Source organism: Lacerta agilis, chromosome 1 (genome assembly GCF_009819535.1).
Source record: "Lacerta agilis isolate rLacAgi1 chromosome 1, rLacAgi1.pri, whole genome shotgun sequence".
Taxonomy (NCBI): domain Eukaryota; kingdom Metazoa; phylum Chordata; class Lepidosauria; order Squamata; family Lacertidae; genus Lacerta; species Lacerta agilis.
This window is the reverse complement of record NC_046312.1, coordinates 80,279,653-80,305,612: the sequence shown is the minus strand read 5'-3', so window position 1 is coordinate 80,305,612 and position 25,960 is coordinate 80,279,653. Positions and strand designations below refer to the sequence as shown.

At 47.7% G+C, this 25,960-nt stretch overlaps 1 protein-coding gene across 2 annotated transcripts; it reads right to left on the bottom strand.

The window, feature by feature from the left end:
- Positions 1–418: 418 nt before the first annotated feature.
- Positions 419–25,777, bottom strand: SLC43A1 (solute carrier family 43 member 1). Of its 2 annotated transcripts, XM_033158278.1 has the most exons (16): positions 25,499–25,777; positions 21,426–21,553; positions 20,076–20,253; positions 17,732–17,924; positions 16,838–16,893; positions 16,330–16,406; positions 10,106–10,198; positions 9,201–9,334; positions 8,268–8,437; positions 6,487–6,633; positions 6,215–6,250; positions 4,761–4,899; positions 4,493–4,634; positions 4,315–4,388; positions 3,088–3,211; positions 419–1,832 (listed from the first exon to the last, which is right to left on the bottom strand). In XM_033158278.1, exons 3-16 carry the CDS (start codon positions 20,227–20,229, stop codon positions 1,638–1,640), a joined length of 1,734 nt encoding a protein of 577 aa, XP_033014169.1. In that variant the 5' UTR covers positions 20,230–20,253; positions 21,426–21,553; positions 25,499–25,777; the 3' UTR covers positions 419–1,637. The 2 variants fall into 2 exon arrangements, with proteins under 2 accessions (XP_033014169.1, XP_033014178.1); XM_033158287.1 differs by lacking the exon at positions 21,426–21,553.
- Positions 25,778–25,960: the final 183 nt, after the last annotated feature.

Here is a 25,960-nt window from a genome sequence, read left to right as displayed (position 1 = left end):
TCATCCACAAGCAAGACCTGCCAGTCCCACAAAACTAGTAAGACTAGTGACTAGTAAGAACTACCAGGTTTTTGTAGTTTCTATGCATTTTAGTCTTACTTTTCATCTCTTGAGTACCACCACCAAGTCGTCGTCGTCGTCGTCCCCCCCCCCCCCCCGTTTTAGGTGTAAAGCATAGTAGTGCCCCCAGCAGAATGCTTGTGTGCCAAAGCTGCTTTTCTTCTCCTAGGAATTTTAGCATTATTTATTTTTTTCCTTTCCAACAGTTTGTAGCATGGAGGTATTGCTTTTATGATTTGATTACCTCGTGTTGTGCTTTGGTTTAAATTACTTTGTGTTTCATATATTGTATTGCGTATTTTAATGTAAGGTGCTTTGAGTGACTTGTACAAAGCGACTTAAGAAGCTTAAATACTACTAGTAATAAAATCGAACCAAAACTGGTTTCGTTTTATTGTTGATTGATTGTCTTGCTGTAAGCCATGTTGAGGACAATTTTTGGCAGAAAGGCAACACTAGAAATTTAAATATAAATAAATAAGTCTTTTTGCTGGGAGTCTGGCAATATAGCTGGTATAATACCTGAAATCCAGCCTCAATAAAGCACTGCTATAGTCGCTCTCGCTAGGATATAATTCAGCTAAAAGTCATTAAAAATTACATTCTTGTTCTCCTCTATTACAAATCCTGTTACATTAACATCCTCCTCAGCGTAATCCAGAGCCAGTTCTGTAATTTGCACATCTTGTCATAACTGCTGTCAAGAGAAGGCCCAAACCCGTAGAGAGACACATAGCATTCAAGAGGTCAGCGGAGTTTAGTCTTGGGACAAGATAAACTTGTTTTCATAAAGCTTGGTGTGGGATTAGGAGATTGGAGGGAGGACTTGCAGTGTCATCTGTAAAATGATGCCCCAATATTGAATCCCCAACAGCAGCTGGCAGAATACAAGGAAGCTGAGGAAACATCTTTTGACTCATGAGAGTCAGTTGAGAGGGGGGGGGGAAGCATTACACTTGGACAGACACCTGTGTGCGTTAATTCAGCCTTCCTCAATTTAATGCCCTCCAGATCTACAAATGAGGTCAATTAGGGTTGAAAACCAAAATATCTGGAAGGTGCCAGGCTGGGGAAGGCTGGCTTCATTCATCCCTTGATTGAATCTGCAATAACCACCATGGCAAGAGAGGAGGGAACGAAAAGGGTAATTTGGCAGCACAGCCTCAGAACGTTGAGACTATGATTGGAAAGTGCTGGCTAAGTGATGTGAACCAGACATAGACACCATGATCTGGCACCTGTCAGCAAGAGAGAGACCTTTCTATAAACTATTCTAGTCCTCTAATGCTCACTGCCCTAACATCTATTAAAAAGTTTTAGGGCCGTTTAAAATACTCTGCAAAAAAAATAGAGTTCTCTTTCTGTATATAGATATATATAAAATATAGACATAAATATAGATATGCATTTGTTGAGATTTAAAAGCACCTCGGTTATTTTCATAGTTCCCAAATATAAAATTGTCACAGTATTTCCCCCTCCCCTCTCTAATAGCGTCTCACTCCATCTGCTCAGCACTCGGATTCCACATTCTGTTCTCTGTCACCCACAAGCTCCCCACCTCCCCTGTCCCTGGCTTATACAGTGGTGGCATCATTGCTCAACAAGCCATTGGTGGCTGCATTGTCCTGGAGTTTCGTCTGGGCACCGTTCGCCTGATCTGGAATCCCTTCTTTGGCTGCCTGTTCCTGGAGGAGCCTGTGGCGGTAGAAGTAGAGGTAGCTGGGAAGCAGGAAGCCCACAAAAGAGAAGATGAGGAGGGGAAGGTTCACCTGGGGAGAAGGGCAAGGAGAATCAGTAACGGGAGTGATGTACAGGTTACAGACGCTTCAGGTTACAGACTCCGCTAACCCAGAAATAACGCTTCAGGTTAAGAACTTTGCTTCAGGATAAGAACAGAAATTGTGCTCTGGCGGCACAACGGCAGCAGAAGGCCCCATTAGCTAAAGTGGTGCTTCAGGTTAAGAACAGTTTCAGTTTAAGAACAGACCTCCAGAACGAATTAAGTTCTTAACCCGAGGTACCACTGTACACTTATGCTAAATGCTGGTGTGGGGTGGAGCAAATGCTGGCTCCACCTCCTGGCCCGCCCTTAAAGTGGAATACTGTCTTCACTGTAAAGTCCCAACTCAGAAAAGGAAGCCAAGTGAAGGGAAACTTTTAATGTCCTCCCATTAATGAATTAGATGGATGCATCCTGCTGCTTCCACATGTAAATTTATTATTTATACCCTGCCCATCCGGCTGGGTTTCTCCAGCCACTCCGGGCAGCTCACAACATAATAATAATAATAATAATAATAATAATAATAATAATAATAATAATAGAGCGATAAAACATCAAACATTAAAAACTTCCCTAAGCAGGGCTGTATTCAGGTGTCTTCTAAAAGTCTGATAGTTGTTTATTTCCATGACATCTGATGGGAGGGAATTCCACAGGGTGGGCACCACCACCAAGAAGGCCCTCTGCCTGGTTCCCTGTAACTTCGTTTCTCGCAAGGAGGGAACCGCCAGAAGGCCCTCGGAGCTGGACCTCAGTGTCCGGGCTGAACGATGGGAGTGGAGACACTCCTTCAGGTATACTGGACTGAGGCTGTTTAGGGCTTTAAAGGTCAGCACCAACACTTTGAATTGTGCTCAGAAACGTACTAGGCGCCAATGTAATGATGCGCAGGCAGATGCCCACTCAGCCACCATCCTGTGATTGCTCCTTTTCCCGCACTGCACCAGCATGCTAGAAAAAGGGTCAGAGCACAAAGCTGGCTGCAGCAGGCACCTATTGCTCAGCACGTGTGACATTACCAACCTCCCCACACTGTCAGAGTAGTTTTGTAACTGTTTTTAAAATGTTAGCGAATCTTTCATTTTTTGCAAGATGTGGGGTGAATGCACAAATGCTTACGCTTGTTTCTTTGTTAAAAGAAGTGCACAAGTATAAACTGGATCCACACTGCAAGTGAAAAGTTTGCTGCGATCCCTCATAGAAAGCAACCTCAGTCTTCATCCCAAGAAGCCATAACTCACCCAAAAGGGATCACCGTGTAGTGGTCCCACCATAGCCATGAAGAGTGGCTGCTGGAGGAGAGCAAATACAGCACTGATCAAGGACTGTAGACCGGTCAATGTACCAAAGTGATTGGACGGATACCTGGCAACCAGAAATTGCGTACAGACGGTGAGACTCAAAATGCCGCAGAAGCTAGTAACAACCTTCCCCCTCTCCCAAGACCCACTGCACAGGCCTTCCAGATATCTGGAAAGTGGATCAGCTGCTCAAAAGATATTAAAAACTATCCATATTTTAAAGCAGTCTCTGCCAACCTGGTTCCCTCCATATTGCTTTGGGTTTAAAATCCCCCCAAAAAGTATTGCGGTACAAAACATCTGGAGGGCACCAGATTGGCAGAGGCTGAGAAAGGACATGTGAAACACATAAGGATGTCTATCAATGAACAGGAAGAGGAAAAGAATGTGTGAATGGACAAAGTTAGTAGTGAATGAACAGCAGCTTCTACTGAAAAGCAGGAACCGCTTTAAGGTTTGGCAACAGAAACGGAAATATAAACTGCCTCTTTATTTCTGCTCCTTTCCTCCTCCTCAAACTCTCAACTGTTAGGGAAGATATGCTGCCTTTAGAAAAAGATAACTAGAGATATAGAGATGGGGAAAGACGACCAATAGGGCATCTGCTCCTCCCTTCCAGCTCTCTTTCTGCCTGTCAGCCAATGAGTAGAGCCAGAGAGCAGGTGTCACAGCATGAGATTTTGGAGTGGCAGACAATCCTACCAGAATGCAAACACACACAGGGCCCCCCCCTCTCCCCCACCTGTACGGTCTTGCTTTGCAGCTCCAAAACGGAAGCTGCTACTAGGAACGAAAAAGGAGCACACTTGGCCGTCTCTCCTGCTTCATCCACCTCCTGTGGAACTCTCCCCATGCCTTGTGCTTTAGCCACATAGCTTTGGGAGGGGGAACTAAAACTAGACCCAAATCAGGGTGTATCCACATTCAAAAGAATTTGATAAGAGGCCTTATTTGGTCTGAGACTTCCATATCCCTGGTGTAGCATAAGAAGAAGTTCTCCTCTCTCCTGACCATGCTAGCTGGGGCTGATGGGAGTTGGGAGTTCAACTACATCTGGAGGGCAGGGCACAAGGTTGTGGGGGGAAGCTGGTGCTGACCATAACCTTGCTCCCACTCTGAAGCTTGGGGGGGGGGGGCAAAGGCGCTCCACACAGTGGCATAACTCACACAGCGGCATAGAGACCTCCGCAGGCAGAATGGAAAAAGCCACGCACCATGGTGTGAAAGATGAAGGTCACAAACTGTGGAGAAAGAAACAAAATGAAGGAAGCCACACAGGGCTGACTCGATGAAGGGCAGGGTCAAGGAGCATCATGGGTGAAATGAGAAGTGGGGCAGAAGTTACCTGGAGAGGGAGGCTGTCGATCAGGCAAGTGGTACCAAATCCCACCAGCAGTAGATTGGTGATGACAAAGGCACGAATAGCATTGGTGAGCTTCTGGATTTTACAGTAGCGAACTTTGGCTGGCTTTCCTTTTGTCTCGGTCCTAACAAGAAAAAAAGGAGAACGGTCAGCCCCCCTGTGACTGCATTAACATCCTCACACCGAAAGCATTCAGGTATTGTCTTCGTACCGATTCTGCTTTTGAAATTAGAAGAATTGTGACTCTCACCTTGCCGATCCAGAGCTGTTGGTGTTCCCTGGTGCATCCACACAGTCCTTCATGCGCCAGTCCATCACATAGCCAATGAAGGGACAGGTGAGAAGGCACAGTAACTGCATGACACCAAAGATGGAGGAGTAGAAGCCAACTGCCCAGCAAAAAGAAAGGGGGTAGGAATGAGAGAACAGTCTGAAAGACTTCCTCGCCTGAAGCTAACCAACAGAGACTAGACTGCCATCTGAGAGGCCCTATGCACACCACTCTGAACTCGTTGGAGGCAGGGTGGAACAAACATATGAGAAATAATAATCCTTTGCGCCCAGTGCAGATGGTGTGGGAAGTATTTACCAATTGCCATGGGGAAATGCTTTGGTGTAGGCCTGTCCACACAGCATGAATTCACCACTCCGCATTTCATCCGTTTCCCCTTTGTCCCTGCTTCCCATTCTATTTCTCTCAGCTAATCCAGTCTGGCCCTCACTTTCCCCAGGTAAGCTTTTTTATTTAAAAATGTTTCTAGGCCACTTCTCGGGGCAAAGGGCCCATCCTAAGCAACTAACAATCAAAAGATGAAAAGAACATAACAAAATTGTAAGCCAATAAACTACCACTCAACAGCTCCTACAGCTCCTAACATCACCTACTATGTTGGACAAAGGACCAGAAACCCAGTATTCCTCCCATGGGATAAAACTTACTTCTCCCCATTTCCAGACTCTCCATTTTGTATACAGCTCAACACCAGGTTACTTGAGAAACTGTCTTATTCCCTCATATACCCAGAAGGGCAGTGCCTTCAGCTGCAGAATTTCTCCTTAAAGTGCCAAAAGTACCAGAAGCTTGCCCCACAGTAAAGTAACTCAGAGCAGGGCTTTCAGTGTGACTATCCCTTGTTTTGTGGAACAGCATCCCTGTGGAGATACAGCACTATCTGTACTTTCCAGAAACAACTGAAGACATTTTTGCTCTGACAAGCTTTTCCAGCTAGAAGAAAAGGTTTCTTGCCTTAGGTGTTCATTTTGTATTGCTTCAGTTGTTGCTTCGTACCATTTTCAAAATTATTTTTAGCTGTTCTTATGGCTTGTTTGTAAGTTGCTTTGAGACACGGGTAAAAGGTAATTCATTTATTAATAACAGCAGCTGCAGAGGCAGCTCCGGTTATCAGTCAAGATGGGCCAGTTGTGCTCCATCAGCACTCATAACTTGCCACTGTGAAAAATTGCTACTTGGACTTATTAAATTTTCCAAAGCAGGCTGAGAACCATTTTATGTTTGCAGGGAAGCGGCTTTGAGATTTTAAAAGGAGACATGGGATCCCTTTTGTCTAGGCTTTGTTTCCTAGGAAATGGAAGTTCCCAGGCAGGCAGAGTGATGAACAGAGGGTTTGTTTACCGCATACATACATACATACATACATACATGGAGAGGTCTGCACTAGGCTCGTCTCCCATGAGGGTTCCTACCTGTTTTCTCAGCTTCATCCGCCAACTCTTCTGGAACTGGAATGCCCAAGAAAAGAAGAAGGAAAGAATAAGACTGCATCACAGTAACTGGACCAGGACCTTGTCCCAACAGACCCGGATTCACTCCCCTAGCAACTCTACACAATTATTATGTAGGTCACCCTGCAAGCAATACTTCTCCCAGCCTACTATGTTGTTTATTCTCTCCCAACTCCCATCTTTCTCCCCTTTGCTTCCTGGTGTCCTTTGGCAGCTGGGAAATCTTTCCTCACCAGGGTCCTGGCGGCCTGTCACTTGGAACTCCAGCATCTTGTTCATGGCTGCCATGTAGAAGATGACACGCAGCTGGGTCATGCCCATGGTGAAGAGACTCCACAGAAAGATGGGGGAGCAGACGCTGCGGCGGAAGGGGGTGGCACCTGGAGCCAAACAGAGCACGGAATACAGATCAGGAATGGAGAAAACTTCATGTTTCCCTGGACTGCAACACCAACAAGCCCTGCCACTGGCTATGCTGGGCTGGGGCCTATGGGGCCAATCATTTGTAGGTTCCCCTTTCTAATTTAGAGGGTTGATGTGGCACAGCAGCCAGAAGGACCTAGTAAGGCTGTGCAGATGGACAAAGCAGAGCAAAATCTTGTGTTCACTTAAGGTAAAGTTAAAAAGGTAAATAACCCCTGGACAGTTAAGTCCAGTCAAAGGCGACTATGGGGTGAGGCGCTCATCTTGCTTCAGGCTGAGGGAGCCGGCATTTGTCCACAGACAGTTTTCTGGGTCATGTGGCCAACATGACTAAACCACTTCTGGCACAACAGAACACCATGACGGAAACCAGAGCACATGGAAAGACCTTTTACCTTCCCGCTGCAGTGGTACCTATTTATCTACTTGCACTGGTATGCTTTTGAACTGCTAAGTTGGCAGGAGCTGGGACAGAACTACAGGAGTTCACCCCATTGTGGGGATTCGAACCGCCAACCTTTCGATCGGCAAGCCCAAGAGGCTCAGTGGTTTAGACCACAGCGCCACCCGCTTAAAGTATATGGGGGTGTGGGATTTTCCACTTGCTGCCCATCCCCATACACCAACATGGAGCACACTGGTTGGGCTCACAGGGCAATTCTGCTCCCTGTCCATCATCGTTGAAGGCATAGGATGTTTCATCTGAACAGCCCTGCAGGTTGGCAAACACCAAAAAAGATGTTGGGAAAGATTAGTCTCCAGCTCTCATAGAAAAGCAATAGCTTCACTATCATTTCAGCTCTGGAAAATTGTGAGCTTTAGTAGACACAGAGGCACTTCTGAGACTCAAAGGTTTGTATATTATGTCTTGTTAGAGAACAAGAAGGGGGTGGCTTTGTTTGGTAAAACCTTTACCTTCTGAATTCAGGCTCAACACAGTTGCTGGCAACTTCCATTGGATTATTTACAAGGCTATATACATCTCCCCGGCAGGACTCTTAACTCCAGCCTGCAGCAGGGGTTTATGGGACGGGAGGTGAGACTCTTTAAGGGGACAGTGTGTAGTTAGTGTACCATGCCTGAATACAGGAAAGGTTTTTGTTGTGTGTTTTTAAAGGATGGACTCAGGAATGGGCTTCAGCCCTGTTTTCTGCTATGAACTAGAGTAACCTCCTCCTTGAGTTTAATTCCTTCACATTATGCAGGCAGAGAAAGCCCAGCCACTCCCTAGAAGTTGTTTTTCCTCACAAGAGCAAGACAGATGTCAAAAGGAAACGGCAGTGGCTTGCTCCTGCCGATAGATGGAGCCAGATGCCAGGGCCTGTTCTCAGCTCTTGCAGCCACTGCCAGGAACGGAGCCTGACGCAAGAGGCCCAAGGCCTTGCAGGAATAAATCTAGAGTGCTTCCCATCCCTCAGGAAGCCTCGAGGAAGCCCCTTGACCTGCAAGAGACCTGTGTGTGTTTGTGTGCAAGCCATGAAACACTAGACGGGCGCCAGACCAAACCGCAGGCTTTGTTCGACAGGCCAAGGGGAGCTGGGATTCCCTTCCTTCTTGGGGAGCTGTGGTGGTGTGATGAGGGGGCACTCACGATCAGAAGACTTCCCAGACTTTCGGTAAAGGTCCTCCACAGGTGGGTAGAGCCCATCGATATAGGGCGTTCTCTGGCTCAGCCGCTGCCCCACGGCCGTCACGTGCACATAGAACCGGTCGCCCGTCACCTTGTGGTCGAGGGCTAAGCTGCTCAGTTTGATCTTCTTCCTATCTCAGGGACATGGAGGGAGGGTTACATGCTTGCTGCCCCCCCCCCACATTGGGCAAAGCCTATAGGAGAACTTCAATGTTTCACTATGATGGACGCCATCTTGTCTCACGGGAAATTGGCGCCAATGCCAGTGCCACTTCTCCGCCAGCGGCAAAGGCGGCATTTCCGGTTTCGCCTCAAGCGGCAAAACAGGACGCGCTGCCACAGCTCTAGTGGAAAATGAAGTGGATCCCGCAAGCCTAAAGCCTGCCCACCTCTAGAGTAGTGAGAGAGCCTAATGGGCCCAGGCCCAAATATGAGCTGTGTTGGTCTGAAGGGGGGGGGGATAAAACTGAGTCTCAGATATTGTGGACTGCTTAGAGTGGAAACAGGCATATGTGGTAGAAGTGTCTCAGGGTCAGGGTTCAGCAGCAGCACCGGGCATCCTTGGCCATGTGCCATGACTGGCAGGGCCCACTGCTGCTGCTGCTGCTGCTGCCCTGCCTGGTTTTTGGTTTTTTTCTGGCTTGGCACTCCAAGCAGCACCAGAGAGCTGGTTTTAGCCACCCTTTTAATTTCCCATAGCACCCATCTCCTAGAAAATAAAAAACACAGCTGCCAAGTTTGCCCAAACAGAGAAGGCCACTCATCATAACAGAAGTGCTGCAGCGGCTGGGATAGCCACCTACCCCCTCCCTCACAGAAAGCAGCTCTCTCTGCCCCAGGTGAAGGAAACAGGAGCAACCTTCCTTGGTTAAGACTGAACCGGCTGCTACTTACATGTAGCTGACTTCTTCGGGAGCTGGGAAGGATTCATGGGGCCAGTTGATCACACAGTTGAGGAAGATGAGGCAAGCCAGGCCTGACCAGACGAGCATAATGGTGATGAAGGAAACTCCACTGTCGTAGATCAGCTAACAGCAACGGGACAGGAGATAGAAATGAAGGGGTGGGAGAAGAGAGAGGGCAGCAGAGGAGGCCTCAGGTGGGCTTGGGCAGTCTCCCAAAGTAGAATCAAGGGGGGAAGGTAGTCCAGAACACCTGGAGAACACAGAGTTCCCATCAGCCCCAACCAGCATGGCTGATAGTCAGAGAAGATTGGAGCTGCAGCCTGCAATATCTAGAGGGCACCACACTGGCTACCCTACACTAAGCCACAATTGGTTTAGCCAAAGTGTCCTTTCTTTGAGCATCAAACCCAATCTAGCACTAACCATGGTTTGTTTAGAAACCATGGGTTGCTTTAACTAAGTGTGGTGTTCTGTCTGAACCCAACAGCCTTTGTTTAACCATGGTTTGTTTGGCCACCCCACCCTAGACACTTGCCAAGCTACAGAAGAACAGGGCAAGAACAACTGGGGGGGGGGGACAAGCATCAGAGAAGAAAGCCATGGTTTGTTTGCTCATGTGAGAGACACCCTGTGGATTGTTGAACTAACCATGGCTAAAGCAAGCTATGGTTTAGTGTTAAGTATGAACTCAACCAATGCCTCCTGGATTCTACCCTGCCTTGCCCTATACCCCTAACAGGTCTAATGGAGGAAATATTATCTCTGAATCAATTGTAAGGCTCCGTCAGCCAGGAGAGAAGCACACAGGCATAGATCTGGGAGCTGCCTCAAGTCCTAAGTTATAGTGGGACACTCCACACTAGGCAGCTGGGGTGATTCAGGTTTGCTACATACCTTGACCCCGGGAAATGTAACAGCAGAGGAAGCATACGAGCCAATCATGAGGGCCATGAAAGTGGACCGCAGGTGTCCAAACATGTTGGGCAGCTAAGGAGAAACAAAAGGAGAAAACAATTAGCAGAAATGTCCTGCATCCACTCCAATTCAAGGGCTTCTTCTATAGGGCTGCTTGAGTCCCTCTTCTGCCTTATTCAAGAACTTCGCAGAACACCATGGAAGCACCAAAGGCTGTGCTGGAGGATTATCACACTCCAGGCACCAAACGGCTGGAATCTTGTTTATTTTCCAAATTCTCATTGCTTCTCTCATTCTGAGCTTTCATTTACTATAGATGAGGCACATTCTACATAAATGTATCACAGCTTAATTATCCAACATGTGTTACAGCCCAAATTATATATGCCTACTTAGATGTATTTCTCACAGAGTTCAAGGAGGCTTAATCCCAGGTAAGTGTTGCAACTTTAACCAAGTTCAGTGCACAGAATGTAAAAAGTAGGGTTTAGTTCACTCTTTCAATTCATCTTGGGAGGGGTGTTTCTAGGACGAAGAGGGAAATGTGAAGCTCCCTTGTCATTTTTGCTATTGGATGCTGCATGTTCTTTAAGGAATGCTACACAGTATTTACAGTTTTGGAATGTGGTTTTTTGGTATGTTATTATATTTGCTATTTGCCGTGTTATTATGAATTTTTGTTTTTGTTTTGCTGTGCTATGAAATTGTTGCTATGTTGTTTTGCTATGTTAGTATGATATTGTTTTTGTCGTGTTTGTTTGAAATGCATCCCTGTTTCTTTGTTGTAAGCCACTTTGAGCATGATTTTGTGTGTGTGTGTGTGTGTGTGTGTGTGTGTGTGTTTGTCTGTGGAAAAGTGGCACACAAATAAAATGGATGGTAAATGCACGAACGAAAATGAATGGTATATGGCTACATGCAGAAGATATGGATACATGTGGTTTGTTGCAAGTGGAGAACGAGGAAGTGACAGTCATTAGCCCAGATTTACTAATCCACAGTAAAACAAAGCAGAGAAAGATGTGACTAATTTCCAAGAGCAGAAAAGATAAACACTATTGTCTTCTAATCTCTGCAAATCAAGCTGCTGTTTAAGGCACTGGAGCAGAGGCTGGTAAAACTATTGGGTGTCTCAGAAGCACCAAAAAAGCCACCTGTTTATCAGGAGGGGAGTTCAGGTGTTGTGAAGAGTTAAGAAAACTCCAGGTAGGAATGTGTACAAGTCAGTGGGGAGCAGGAGAAATAATAACCTGGCTTCCATTTATTTTACTGTTCCGGAAGGGAAACTCCAATTTCTAGACTGATTGCAGCATCTTAAAAATGCAAGGTGGGGTATAGAACAGCTGTGGCCCTCAGAACCCTTAGTAAGATGTAAGCTGCACCAGCATCAGAAAGAGATAACTGAAGATATGGTGTCACCTTATTCTGCCAGGCTGTTGACCCACCAGAGACCATCCAATAAAATTCCCAGCCCTATGACTAGAACCGTTACAACTGGAGATGTCCGAGGCTGGACCTGGGACCTTCCAAGTGCCAAATATTTACATCCACTGAGCTATTTGTACTCCACTCCCAAGAAAATATGCTTATACTTGGAGGCAGGACCTTCTAGTTATCCACCTGTTTTTCCTTTGCAACAGCCCCGGGGTTGTGGCGTGCTGCCAACCAAGCACTTTGCTTGGGTAAACAGTGGCATACAGGGAGACTCTGCCACACTCCAGCTCTTCAACATATGCCCTTGCCAAAGGCAAAGGGAAAGGGGGTGGGGCACTAGACCCTGCCTTCTGATTGGCCAGATACTACCCTTCCTGGCTCATATATATGTACCCTGTGAATACAAGAAGGCACAAAAAGGCACTGTGATCTAATAGTGAGGCAAGCACCATTCCTAATGTGTTCTGAGAAGAACTGGAAATAATCAGAGCATGCACACAAACACCACCACAAAAGGAGTGAAGTTAAGCACCAGGTAGGATATCTCCCCCCCCAAAAAAATATCATATTCCCTTTCTTTCTGCCAGCACAGATTGGTTTGGCACAACAGGGACAAACAAACTCTTGGAGACGATTGCCACTCTTCCTACCATGATCACCACCCATGACATGGACCTTGCAACATGGGTTTTTCTAGACAGGGTTTCCCAAACTTGGGTCTCCAGCTGTTTTTGGACTAGAACTCCCAACATCCCCCAACCACTGGACCTGCTAGCTAGGGATGATGGGAGTTGTAGTCCCAACAGAGCTGGAGACCCAAGTTGGGGAAACCTTGTGCTAGGGCAGGGGTCCCCAAGCTAAGGCCCGGGGGCCGGATGCGGCCCAATCGCCTTCTAAATCCAGGAATCAGCGTGTTTTGACATGAGTGGAATGTGTCCTTTTATTTTGAATGCATCTCTGGGTTATTTGTGGGGCATAGGAATTCGCTCATTTTTTTTTCAAAATATAGCCCGGCCCCCTACAAGGTCTGAGGGACAGTTGACCAGCCCCCTGCTGAAAAAGTTTGCTGACCCCTGTGCTAGGGTGACCATAGCACAGGAGGAAAGGGTTCATGTGCCTTTAAAAAAAGTATAATAAGAGGGAATTCTAGTAAGTACAGCTCTTCTCAGTCCCAGATGATGAGATGCCTACAACATGCCCTCTTTGACATGGCTCTAAAAGGCACAGGGTGTCTTCGGTCACCTCTCCCAGGTCATGTCACCCACAGAGCTCTGTCCTCAAAACCTTGCAGTCCCTGGAATCTTACACAACAGGAATGAGAAGGCACACATGTCCCTCCCAATACCTGAACAGGAGATGGATTACGCAATGAAATACGCACACCCTACGCCAAAACAGACAAGTTGTGGGCTTGCACATGTGCACACACACAGAGAGAGGTGTTCTTGCAACCAGTAAAAGGGGCTTCACATTTTACACGAACACTCTCTGCACTTGGAAAGAAGACACGCATGCAGAGCAGAGAGATGTCTCAACCTGCAGGGCTGAGTTCCACCACACAGATTTGCATCGCTTTAATTGCTGAGTTTTACGAGGGCGGGTTTTCCTCAAATTAACTTGTTGCCAATACTTCCATCATAAATCATGCAAATTATACCACAGCGCAGAGAAACAAGGCATGTGAAAGAACTAGCGGGACGGAGTGATTTAGTAGAAAACAAACACCTGGGCTTTTAATTATGGTCTCAAAGGGAAACTACTTATTTCTTCGTGCTTTTATCCTGCGTAGGTGTCCTTCCTTGCACAAACCCACCCATATGGCAGCTGAGCTTTGCTATCCCGCTTGTTTTTAAATACAGTGAAAGAAGGGGGGGAGCCTGTTTCTGGACAGTACAACCTCAAAATGTGGATGGAGGACGGCATGACTTAACGGCCCTCCACACAAAGAGGAGTGTGAAGACGATGTGAGTCATTTGTCTTCTCTGTACAAAGATTTAATTCCATGGGAAAGTGCTCAGACACATGAGACTCCCTCAGGCCCAGGGGCAGATTTAACTTCTCTATCTGACCTCTGGGACTCTTCCCAGGCCAAACTTGTCATTGGTCCTTCCCTTCACCCCCTTGAGTTCTTTTGCTTGGCTGGAACATGTCCTTGAACAATGCACATGCATCTCAGTGGCATGAATGGGGGTTGAGGGTTGTGTTTGTGTGTACAGAGCAACCCCTGACTTGTGCATATCTGGAACATAGTTTACAATACAAAGTCAAGAGGACTATCAATAGCTATTAGCCCTGGTGGCTCGGCTCTGCCTCCAGTTGGAGGTAGAAAAGCTTCAGAATGCCAGTTGCTGGAAACCCCAGGAGGGGAGAAGATTCTTATGCTCAAATCCAGGCAGCAGGATTTGAGAACAGGATGCTGGACAAGACTGGCCACTGGCCTGATCCAGCTGACTTTTCTTATGTTCTTAAGAGTCTCACCTGTCACTCAGCCCTGTGATCTTTGGATGCAGGGCTGTATACAAATCTGACAAATAAATACTAATATAAAATATAAAGTTCTGAGCAAAACAGGCTAACCTCCAAATTTCCATTCTATGATTTCATGGATCATCATGGCTTTTACATGCAGACCTCAGAAATCTGACACATTAACAGCAGCAGCAAATCTCTGGTATCTCCTCTTAGATGTCATGAGGATTCATGCATCCGATCTAGTTTTTTGCACCATGGCAGTGACATGAAGTGTGGGGTCTATGGGTGATCACAGAGCAGACTGTGAACACAGAGGTAAACTGGTGGTTGAGAGTGGATACAGGATGTCCCCATGTAAAAATCACGCCTCCTGGGTTCCTCGCAGCCTCAACTGCAGGAGCGGGGCTGAGATTCCCAGTAGGTGTTTATACACAGAACGCAGTATATTTAGCCCAGAATAAAAGATGACGCCTAAGCTCAGATATGAGCAAGTATGCAGCTGTGTTTGAAACGAGAGAGGCGCCCAGCGCTTCAGTTACCCAAGTTCTTGCCTCAAGTTATCAGAAATTATGAAAGAAATCAAAATGGTGCTATCAAAGAAGAAAAACATAACTCCTAAGCGACGCGGCGAAGCTCAGTGGGAAATGCAAATGACAAGGAAGCCGGCTCTGCCCTCTCTTAAGTACTCCTGCAGCCACATACTCAGCCTTGACACAGGACTGCAGCAATACTTGTTGCAAAGTATAGGTAGGCACCCTGCCAGTCCTGTGCAGTGCCCTGCCCCTGCCACGCCTTGCCTCTGAGCCAATCATTGTGTGCATCCCCGTTTCTTGCTGCTGGTTGCCCTGTTCCTTGGGAAACAAGTAGCAGCTACCGCCTGGGACAACCAATTGTAAACAAGGACAGGGCTTCTGTATGCTTAATAGCCGTACAAAAGAGGGAGCCTTTGGCAGGTTCAACTTTTGCACGCCACACCCTGCTTGGAAAGCCACGGGTGAACCAAAGCTGTACTTCTCCACCAGAAGCCCTGTCCTCATTGATCTCCCTGGCAGGGGAATTGCGCCATTATCATCTGCAGTTTCCCCAACCTGGTGCCCTCTGGATGTTGTTGGACTGCAATTACCATCAGCCCCAGCCAGCATGGCCAGTGATCAGGGATGATTGGAGTTGTTGTCCAGCAATATTTGGAGGGCATCAGGTTGAGGAAGGGGGTTGTCCGAGTTCAATGAGGACGGTGCTTTTTAAAAAAAGATGAAGCAATAGATGAAGCCGAATCCCAGCCTAAACCAAATAACACAGATCAATAAATGTGCGTATGTGTTTGCATACCGCCTATCCCCATGACGCTGACAAAAAGCTTCACTTATATACAGTACTATGTAATGAATGAAAGCTGAATGTGTCTCTAACCTTCCCCCTCTTATTTCTCTCTCGCTCTTTTCTCTCCTCTCTCTCCCCACCTCTCTTTCTCCCACATTGTCTACAAAAAAAGTCTCAAACTGACTGCAACTGACCGTTTGAAAATAGAGACATTGAATGTACTTTTGTTACCTATGAAAAATCTTTCAATAAAAACATATTTAAACTGTAAAGTTTATGTATTAACAATGTCATTCTGAGCAATTTATTTTTCACCTCAGGTTTTATGAGATCTGGCTTTTGGGGCGGTATTATTAGAATCATAGAATCATAGAGTTGGAAGAGACCACAAGGGCCATCCAGTCCAACCCCCTGCCAAGCAGGAAACACCATCAAAGCATTCCTGACAGATGGCTGTCAAGCCTCCGCTTAAAGACCTCCAAAGAAGGTCTTTAAGGAGGACAGGTAAGGAGGGGGATGCTGTACAGTTCTGGCAATGTAACCCACCCCTCTCAGCTACTGCGAAAATGGGAGAGAGGCCACCAAGTACAAGACAGACCCTAAAGGAGGGTTACAGGTAGGTAGCCGTGTTGGTCTGCCATAGTAAAAAAATAAAAATAAAAATAAAATTTCAAATGGTGCCACTTTTTTATTTTGTTTTGCCTAAAGGAGGGATGAGGGATCTGTGACCTTTCAGAGATTGCTCAACTACAGCTTCCATTGGTCCTGTCCATTGGTCCTACTGGGTGGGGCTGAAGGGAGATGGAGCCCAGCAACACCCAGGGGGCCACAGGTTCCCCACCCCTGACCTAAAACTCAGCTTGAACTCAGGCCACATGGAAAGCTCTCCAATGTCCTCGGAATGAACGTGGGTGAAGAATATTGTTCCGGTATCTCCTACTATCGCCACCCAATCTGTCGCTTTCCCCCATACTTACAGTTAAGGAAGTGAAGGTCAGGCAGATCCCACCAAAGCCATTCAGGGAAAGGCCAAGGAAAATCAGCGGTGAAAGAACTAGCGGGAAGAGAGCAGAAATGTGGGGTGAGCACAAAGGAGATAGTGGGGTGCTGCAAAGAATGGGGGGCACAAAAAATAGTGGGGTGATGTTGTCCACAGGGCTTGAGAGCACCAAGTGAGTTTACTAAGGGAAGGGGGTGGAACAGACTGCAACCTAGAGAACCATCCCATCGTCTTTAGGCTCCTGCAGCCAGAAAGGGGGATCCAGCCATGGCTTCTGTAGCAACTCTCCTTTGCAAGCCGCATTGTTTACGCCCACATGCTGCCTACTGTGGAGGCACAGCAGGAGGGGGAGGGTGGGCCATGGGAGTTGGTCAGGAGGGGTGACGCTGCAGAACCATCCTCCTTGCTGGTGAGAGGGAGGGAGGGAGGGAGGGGGAATTCTCCACACTGCTACTGAAAGTAAAGTGGCACATGGCCAGTCTTACCCAGTGGTTTGTAGGCTGCCAGGGCCATGAGACAACAGGAAAGAGCAAAGCTGGCACTGCAGAGAAAGCAAGACAGACGCATGAGAACAATGCAAGGCTAAGTCATGCCTTCAATGAGATGCCCCACAACCATGTCAGGAAGTCATCCCCCCAAACCACAACCCATTCTCAGTTTCTCCATGGCCTCCCCAGTGCACCCCACCCTGCCATTCCAGGGAACCAAGCAGAGGGTCTTCTCAGTAGTGGCACCCACCCTGTGGAACACTCTCCCACCAGATGTCAAGGAAATAAACAACTATCTGATTTTTAGAAGATATCTGAAGGCAGCCCTGTTTAAGGAAGTTTTTAATGTTTTATGTTTTATTGCTATTATTATTAATTATTATTATTCTATTGGGAGCCGCCTGGAGTAGCTGGGGAAGCTCAGCCAGATGGGTGGAGTATAAATAAATAAATTACTATTACTATTATTATTCTAGACCCCTTTGAAACAAGAACCCACTTGCCAGCACCCTCAGGGCAAAAATTGTCACTGTCCCTAGACCAGGGGTGGGGAACTTCAGGCCCAGGGGCCAAATCTCGCCTTCTAGGTCTCTCTATCTGGCCTTCAAAATTTTCCCTAGGCCACAGCCCTCCCTGGGCCTGCTTCACCCCCCAAGTGCTTTTGCCTGGCTGGAATGTGTCCTTGAACACTGCTAATGCCTCTTGCTTATCCAGATAGAGAAGAGAAAGGGGCATGTCTAGAAACTCACCTACCATACAAAGGTAAAATGTACATTACTGGCTCCACCCACTTTTGCCACTGGCCCCGCCCACCCCTGGAAAGTGGCCCTCAGAACATTGTCCAGTTGAAGAAAGGTTCCCCATTCCTTCTTCTCGATCTCTGATCCATACCTGCCAACCAGGCGCAGTGGCCTGGGACCAAGCCGGTCCATGAGGATCCCCAGAGGCAAAGTGGCCGCACTCAGTAAAAAGGAGCCAATGGTGAAGCCCAGGTTGAGCATCTCCTCCTGCTCCACGCACTTGGGCCAAGGGTGAGACGAGGTAGTCGCAGCTGAGCCGTTAGTGGCATTGGTGTCATTCACACCTAGGAAGAGAAAGAGGCAGCTTGGGTCAGAGACCGGCCCTTCTCCGACGAATCTCTCGCTTTCACACCCACAGTGTCCCAGGGCAAACAGGCTGCTCTCTACCCCTGACGTCCCATTTCTCATCCTTCCCCCTCCCTGGTGTGCTGAAGGAAATGCAGAATCTGTGTTGCTCCACCAGCAGGGTGAGCAACAGAGCCTGGGGAGGAATAAGGTTGGGGGCCCAACACCAGCTCTGTCTTGGACCTGTAAAGCTATAGACAGGTCGCCTCATTTACATTGTGGTCAAGGGAAGCAATCTACCTGAGATATGGAATCACGGGAAGCATCAGTGTGAGGGGGAAGTGGGTCCCTGGGGCAAGGGCTTGGAGAAGGGCGGGTATCACTTTGATTTATGATGGGGGCAGGTGTTTCTAAAGTTTTGCCCCATAGTAAGATAAGACGGCCATCTGTGGCTTGCAAATTAGCATCCTGGGAGGGGAACAAGTGTCTTGTCCTGAGGCCTGTAGGAGGGAACCAGGCACTCTCACTTCAAGACAGGCCCATAGGCTATGTTTATCACGTGGAGAATGTTTGAAACAGCCTCTGTGTGATCACTTCTGCCTACTACTGCCCAAAAGGGTAGCTGTAGTTGCCATATTGCGCTTCCACAATGTGTGAAATGTCTCCCCACCAGCCGTAACCACTCTTGACCTCAGTGTGGGGAAACTCCAGAGGGCTGCCAAGTTTGTGGTGACCCATGACAGTGCCTTTACAGAGGTGGTCCCCCATTGGTGGAGAACCCTCCCTAGTGAGGCGTGTCTGACTTCCTCATCACTGACTTTCAGGAGGAATTTATGAACATTCTTGTTTACCCTGGTATTTGATGGCAGTAAGATACTGTGCCCGGCAACCCAGAGATCACAGGTTGTGAAAGTTTTTCACTGTTTTTAGAATGTTTCTTAACAGTTTTTCATGTTTCATAATAATAATAATAATAATAATTAATAAATTACCATTCCTGTGTCTGACATCCTTGGCGCCTTCGAGAGGAACAGGATTTGGATTAAATAAATAAGGATAAAAAATATGATGTAGATGTATATGGTGTCCTGCTCTGTGTGCTATGATGGTATCAATAGTATGGCATTGTCTGGAAGCTCCCAAACAGCCTCCATGTGATAAGTCTAACATGCCACTTTGCTTTGACTTTCAGTCAGTCACACAAACCCCACATGCTTGATGTGGGGGGTAGGAGGGGGTGGGGAAGACGCACGAATTAGGTATCCTTCTAGTAGTGGTAGTACCAGGACATATTTGAATTCTTACCCACCTTTTTCCAAGAGGTCCCAGGGCGGCTTATGATATAAAAACACAGTATCAGAAACAGATTACAATCAAGAAAATTGTGTGCAAGGATACAGAACTCCTTTTGCAGAAATAAAATTCATTAGATGCGTTAATACAAATGGAAGTCAAAAACTCTGTAGCTGTTGATAAGGGATTAAGATCAAGACTGAATGTAATTGGATTAAATAAGATTTCAGAAGCAGGATGAAATAAAATTATTTTACCTTGAAATCTAGCACGCTCGGCGGGTCACACAAAATGTACAATTGGCTTTTTAATTTAATAATTTTAATTATATTTGAATTTGAATTGCAATTTGGTATTGATAAAATGCGGTTTATATCGGATTTTAGTAATTGAAAACTAATAAAAATTATTTACAAAAAAATAGGAATAAAAGAAAATTGTGTGCAGTGTCAAAAAGTCAGGGTAGAACCAGAGGCAGCTGAATGCCAGCCCTACCAAGGCTGAAGCCGATGTGTCCTTTTGCTTGGTCTCATATCCACACCAAAGTTTCTACTGCACACAGTACAACATTCTATATCAGGCCAGTTCACAAAAAACTCTGCTCCAACCAAGACCCACGGCCAGAAGAAGCCTGACCTGGTTAGAAACCTCCTTGTGATGATTAGGGATCTCAAAAGAGCAGAGTGTGAGGAAGGGGTTCTGCAGAGCTTTTTAGAAACCATCGGTCAAGGGTTCTGCTCAGCATCTTTTCTGAAATTCACCCTGCCCAGCCGCTACCACGTTCTTCATCTGCCTTACCCCACTCTCTCCCTCACCATAAATGTGCAAGCAGCGCCCTGGGATTTCCCCTGTCTCACCTATGCATATATGGGAGTAGAACCCTTCGTGCTTGAGCATGATGAGCAAGGAGCCCCAGCCCAGCAGAACGGCAGAGAAGAAGAGGTTTTCCACCACTGCGGTGCAGGCCATCCACCAGCGCCGCCGGTACGCCTGCTGCAGGCTTGGCGCCATCTTCCCTCGGACTTGGAGACCAGGCTGAAAAGAAAAGGAAGGTGGGCGTCACTCCTCGCATCCGGCAGTCTTATCAGAGGCATGAGAAACAGCCATCGCTGAAGCAAAGCAGAGATGGGGGAGTAGTGTGCAGTTTGGCACCCCACTGACAACTACGACCAGGGATGTATCTCGACGCAGGAAAGTGAACAGGTGCAAAGCAGAACAACAGGTGCTGTGTCCTGATTCAGAAAGGGAGAAAGGAAGGGACTGAAAAATCCAAACATGAGGAAAACAAAATATTCTATTCTCCACACTAATCCTGATGCAACATCCTGCCTACAGGGTGGGGGTAGACACTCAGCATTATTATTATTATTATTATTATTATTATTATTATTATTATTATTATTATTATAGTGGATGGGGACAACTAGCAGGGTTAAGAGCATGCAATTCCCACCAAGTCACAAGTGCATTTCTTGGCCCAGCCATCAGCCAGAGGACCAACGGCTGCTGGGATCTGGTGCCCAGCTCTCCCACAGACAACTGAGCTGCATCATCAGCTGAATTGTGGCTCTTCATGCAAGGGAAGGAGATCCTGGCAACAGCAGCCATTCAGAGGGGTAAGAACTTAAAAGAAAGTTGCAACCCCGCCCCCCCTGCAAGAGCATATGGCAGATCTGCCGGCCACTCTCTGCTGCAGAGCACTGACTGCTCTCAGAGCCCGTATATACTCTACATTTAAAGCAGTATCCTACCACAGTCATGGCTTCCCCCTAAAATTCCTGGGGAGTGCTGTTTATTAAGGGTGCTGAGAGTTCTTAGGAAGCCCCCTCTGAGAGCAACAATTCCCAGAATTCCCTGGGAGAAGAGATTTATTGTTAAACCACTCTGGAAATCCCCCTCCCCTTTTAAAAAGGGAGAAATGTGAAATTGAAAAGATTTACATATAGCCATCCAGAACTTGAGGGACAGAGAAAACAAAATAGCATCGTGGCTTGTGTAGTTGTTCTACGCGGAATTAAAACCCAAAAGGAGAGGACTTCCACATGTTCATAAAGCGCTGTTGTAAAATGCAGGCAAAATGTTCTATGAGCAAGCAGGAAGCTCAAATGTTAGGAGCTGCAAAGGAAAGCTTGAGAACATGACTCCCTCATGAGACTTAACTACAAGTGCCCCAGCCAAATTGCCCAACCGCAGAACCTTATCCTTACTTGTAAGGGCTCCAAGTGTTATGCTGGGCTCCCGAGTCCTGAAGGCAGCCTTTTCCTTCTGAGCATTTGGGGCTGAGACTTCTGAAGCTTGACAGATACAGCGGAGCTCCCAGAAGATTTAACGCTTCCTGTGGTAAGGTAGAAAGGGAAGCAAACAGCTTGGCAATGGAATTCAGAAAAGACACTCAACCCAGCAGCATTTGTAAACAAGCAACGTCAGGGGGACGGAGGATAGATCCAAAACAAGAAAGAAGACCAAGGAAATGTGGCCACCACAAGATTTCGCATGGAAGCAAAAGAAAGAGGAGCCATAAACACAGATGTTGCCTTTGGGAAACAATTCCAGAAAGCAACTGCTGCTTGAAGCGCTTAGGAAGCTGCCGTTACGGGAATGTGCTGTCGAACACAGGGAACATGGTGGAATTTTTTATTTATTTATTTTTGAAAAGGTGTCCCATTCAACAGAAATGAGAGGAGACAAGGTGAGCACAGGTGGTCTTTTTGAGACACTTTGAATGTTCCAGGTGAGTGTAGGTAAACTCTAAACTTTAGGATTCACCCCCATCCTAGCACCATGATGTTGCTAAAGACGTTGGAAAAGCCCCACTGAATCAAACCCAAGGGCCATTTTGTTAAGCATTCTCTTCATACAGTGCCCTTCCTAGCAACTGGCAGGTGCTCAGAGGCATAGGGCCCTGGCAGTGGAGAGAGAACATAGAACCATGGATGGTAGGCATGGGTAGGGTTGTCATTCACGAACCTACTTAACTTACTTTTAAAGCCATCCAAGTTGGTGGCTGTCACTGTGCGCATTAGTTTCATAATAGAAATAACTCCACAAGCACATGCACACACACTCCACACAGATTAGCTGAGGAAGAGGGAAGCTGAGCAGGAAAAAGAAGGGGTCTGTGTGTGTATAAAGTGTGTTGTATGTGTGTGCCTGTCTGGTTATAAGGAGAGGGAACACAGGAGCAATGTATGTGTGCATTTGTGCATTAAGGGTGTGTGATAATGTATGTGTCTGGCATCACCCCCCCCCCCCGTGCGATCTGGCCCCACCCACTCCAGGCCCCTGGTCAGAAAAAAAATTCCCCACTCCTGCCCTAAAGAGAAATGAATTCCAAGGGTGGAATGTTTCTATTGCTGCCCCATAATTTTTCCTCAGGCAATTGGCTTACAAAGACAGGTGAGAAGGCTGAGCCATTTGACTAGAAGTACGTTTCCATGTCTTTATTCTCTTATTTCCTCTGAGTACATCCTGTTATAGAAGGAAAGGGTATGAATTATAGAACTAAAGAATACATAAATAAATATTTTTCCCCTGTCTCTTCCAGAAGCGTTAGAGAAAAATCGCTGTGAAATATGCTGATCGGCTATAGGGTTGCATGTTATTGTAGCTCAGAATTCAAAGTTGCGGGGAGGCAATTGTTCTATTAGCACAAGATATTCTGCTTGCCAGGCAGAATAATCTTTCCCTCTTCTCCAGACCACCCTTGCAGAGGGAGGCAGCCCCATTTCACTAGCGTGACTTGTTCTGCTGGCTCCTGCAAGTGCAACAACTCAGTTGAACCCACCCTAGAGATTCTGAAATTTCATTTTAAAAGAAAGCAAGCTTCTGTTCTTATGGAGGCAAAGGAAAACCTGGAAGACATCTGGGCACCAGTGTTTGTTAACTAAGATGGGAGCTGAAATAAACACTGGAGAGAGAAAGAGGCTATTGCACTCTGCACAGTTCCCCACGGTTTACTGTGCCTGTATCTCCTGCGGTCCATCTAAGTTTTCCTGCTTTCCTGTGCTCCACACACCCCTTAAGGTAAGGCGATCAAATTGCAAACGAAGGCAAAGCTCCTAGATGTCTAACAGAAGAGGGGGATTCAATAGATTCGGCTTTTCTGAACACTGTGTGTCCTGCCAAAGTTCTGCTGCTGTCCTCCTTTGCACAAAGCCACTCTAGCTGGAAAAAACTTCAGAAGGGGGAAAGAAGTTCTACAAGTTACATGACCATCGCAAGGTTGCAATAAAAACAAATAGTGAGACGTAAGAACATCGAAACAAAGTTGCATCATCATTCATTCCAAACCCTGGAAGCGACCTTCTCCAGAAGTCTATATTTAGGCATACACACACACATATTTGAAAGTAGCATCTGTGTGCATGACACTTCAACATAAGCAAAAGGGGAAAGGAAAGACAAGTCACTGCACCAAGGAACTTGCAATTTAAAATGTTGGCTTCGCCAATCTGTCAGTCATCCAGGTGTATTAAAAACAAGGATGCATCAACACATGCTCTCTCGCTCACACTAGCTGGATGACAGCATGTACTTGGTGAATGGGTTTGCCATGCCCCAAAGTGGCTGCTTCAGATGTCTGCACAAACCTTCAAACAACCATTTCTTGGCTCTGGTTGTGGTAAGGTGCGAGGGAGCATGAGAAACTCTCCACCAACAAGACAGAAGGAATAATGTGACTTGGACTTAAGAAAGACCATTAGGAAGAGGAGGGCAAGATGTCCAATGGACCCCATTCTCCCCTACAGAAGGGTTGAAGATTATGGTGGGAAATCTGTGGAGAATATTGTTGTTTTTTGAGAGGGCCAGGTTCTAGCTGGGCATCATCAACCCAGCATAGGCCCTAGGCTGGAAATGTTTTCATCTTCTCCAGACAGCACAGGGATCTGAGGGTCTGAGAAGAGGCATGCTAGTGCATTTGGGCAGCACTGCACAACAGCAGATTGTCAGTTATTATGACTATTGGGGGGGGGACGACACACTTTCTGCCCAATGGACACCAAGCAGTCTAGTGCAGCCCCCTTGCGAATGGGTCCCCCTCTGTAGCTGAGAGCCTGTTCTATCTGCATCCTGGGGAGGGGGGACAAGGAGCACAAGAAAAGCTGCAAGTTCCCATGTGCCAGGGGCTGAAGTTTGGGGGAGGAGAACAAAAGGCAAGAGTTTCGAGGAAGATGCGATTCCCGGGGGAAGAACATCAGACAGAGCGCCCTAAAGGGGAGAAAAGGAGGAAGAAGTTGCCCCAGGAAACTGTGGAGTCTCCGGAGGTATGAAGAAGAGGAGAGGGAAGAACATCTGTTAGGATTTAAGTCGAGGGAATCCAGTTGTTGCTAAAGGGCAGTTGATTGGGGGGAAGGGGTCCTTAAGTTCCCCACAGCGCCCTGGCCGACACCCCGCCCCCCACTTAACCCAAACCATGCCCCCCGTCGCCTCTCCACCCACAAGGAAAGGAGCAAAGTGGGGCATCGCAACAGGTAGGAAGGAGATAACCCTAAGAAAACCCACATATGTTCCAAGCACTGCAGGGATTGTCCCAATTCCTCGGTGACCTCGCCTACCCCATTTATGAACCCCGCAAAGCCCTCCGGTATGCGGGGGCCAACTTGAATTTAAAAAATTGGGGGGCTGTAAACCCCGCCTCGCGAAATCGATCACAAGATGCGGTGCTCCTCAAGCACCATTTGAATGCCAATGCTCATCCATTTTGGGGGTCCCAGCGCCTTCAAATATACTATTGGGGGGCCGAAGATACCCTAGGAGTATCCTGTGCCCTCCGGAGATCCTGCCGCTTTATTCCCTTCCAGGACGCCCGTCGACTTGGAAATGGGGGCGGTGGAGGGGGAGCGATCAGAATATCCTTATCTCCACCCCATTTTGGTAGCTATCAGGAAGGTGAGGGGGGAGATAACTGGCTTTAGTACGACCCGCCCCTCCCAGCACTTTCCAGCGACTCTATCCCCCCTTGAAGCGACCCCTTCCCTTCTCCCCCACCCCCTTTCTTCCAGCTTTCGGCCAGGCCTGGGCCGGCCCTGCTTCCCCCTCCTCCTCCTCCCGCACACCTAAAATATCTCTGGCTGGCAGGATCAACACATGGCCGAAGTTATTTGTTTTTCCCCAGCCCAGGCTAGAGGAAGCGGCTGCCACGTGGAAAGGAGAGCCCTGCCTGGCAGCAGGCGAGCGGCTTGGAGACCGGAGAGCAGTCCACAAAGGAGGCTTTCAGGGGGAAGCCCCGCCCGGGCCACTCGCCACCCAGCGCCCCTTTCCCGCCCCTCGAGCCACTCACACTGGGCGCCGGATCTCCGGCGGGCGGCAATGGAGTCGCGCCTGCTCTTCCTCGGCGAGGTGTTGCCGCCGCTGCGCTCGGGAGGGGTGGAGAGCTGGAGGGGGGGGATCTCCTCCTGGCCCTGCCCTCCACCTCGGCGAAGATTACGCGCCGCGCTGCGCTGGTGGGTCTTGCCAGCGGCGGCCGCGGGGTGGCTGGTCCTGCCCGCCCCGGAGAAACAAGCGTGTTGCGCGCCTGGAGGGTCGGAGAGGGCGCGCAGCGAGCGGCCCGCGCAGAAAGTGTTGGCCTTCGGGGGAGGGCGGGAGAGGGAGCCGGAGGCGCGTGTTACTTTATAAGGCCATCGGAGTGTGTGTGTGTGTGTTTCTGTGTCAGTCAGTCAAGAGGGGGTGAAGAACATGGGACTCGGGAAAAGTGGAGCAAAAGAGCCCGAGGCAGGGAAAAGAAGGAGCGCGGCAGCACTTT

Excerpts from the sequence above, each read along its gene's own strand:
- SLC43A1 (XM_033158278.1), bottom strand. The coding sequence starts at position 20,229 with ATGGCGCCAAGCCTGCAGCAGGCGTACCGGCGGCGCTGGTGGATGGCC. Across the intron at positions 6,251-6,486 it reads GACAGGCCGCCAGGACCCTG|TTCCAGAAGAGTTGGCGGAT; the intron begins GTGAGGAAAGAT and ends TGGGCATTCCAG. Across the intron at positions 3,212-4,314 it reads GGAGGTCTCTATGCCGCTGT|GTATCCGTCCAATCACTTTG; the intron begins GTGAGTTATGCC and ends TCTGGTTGCCAG.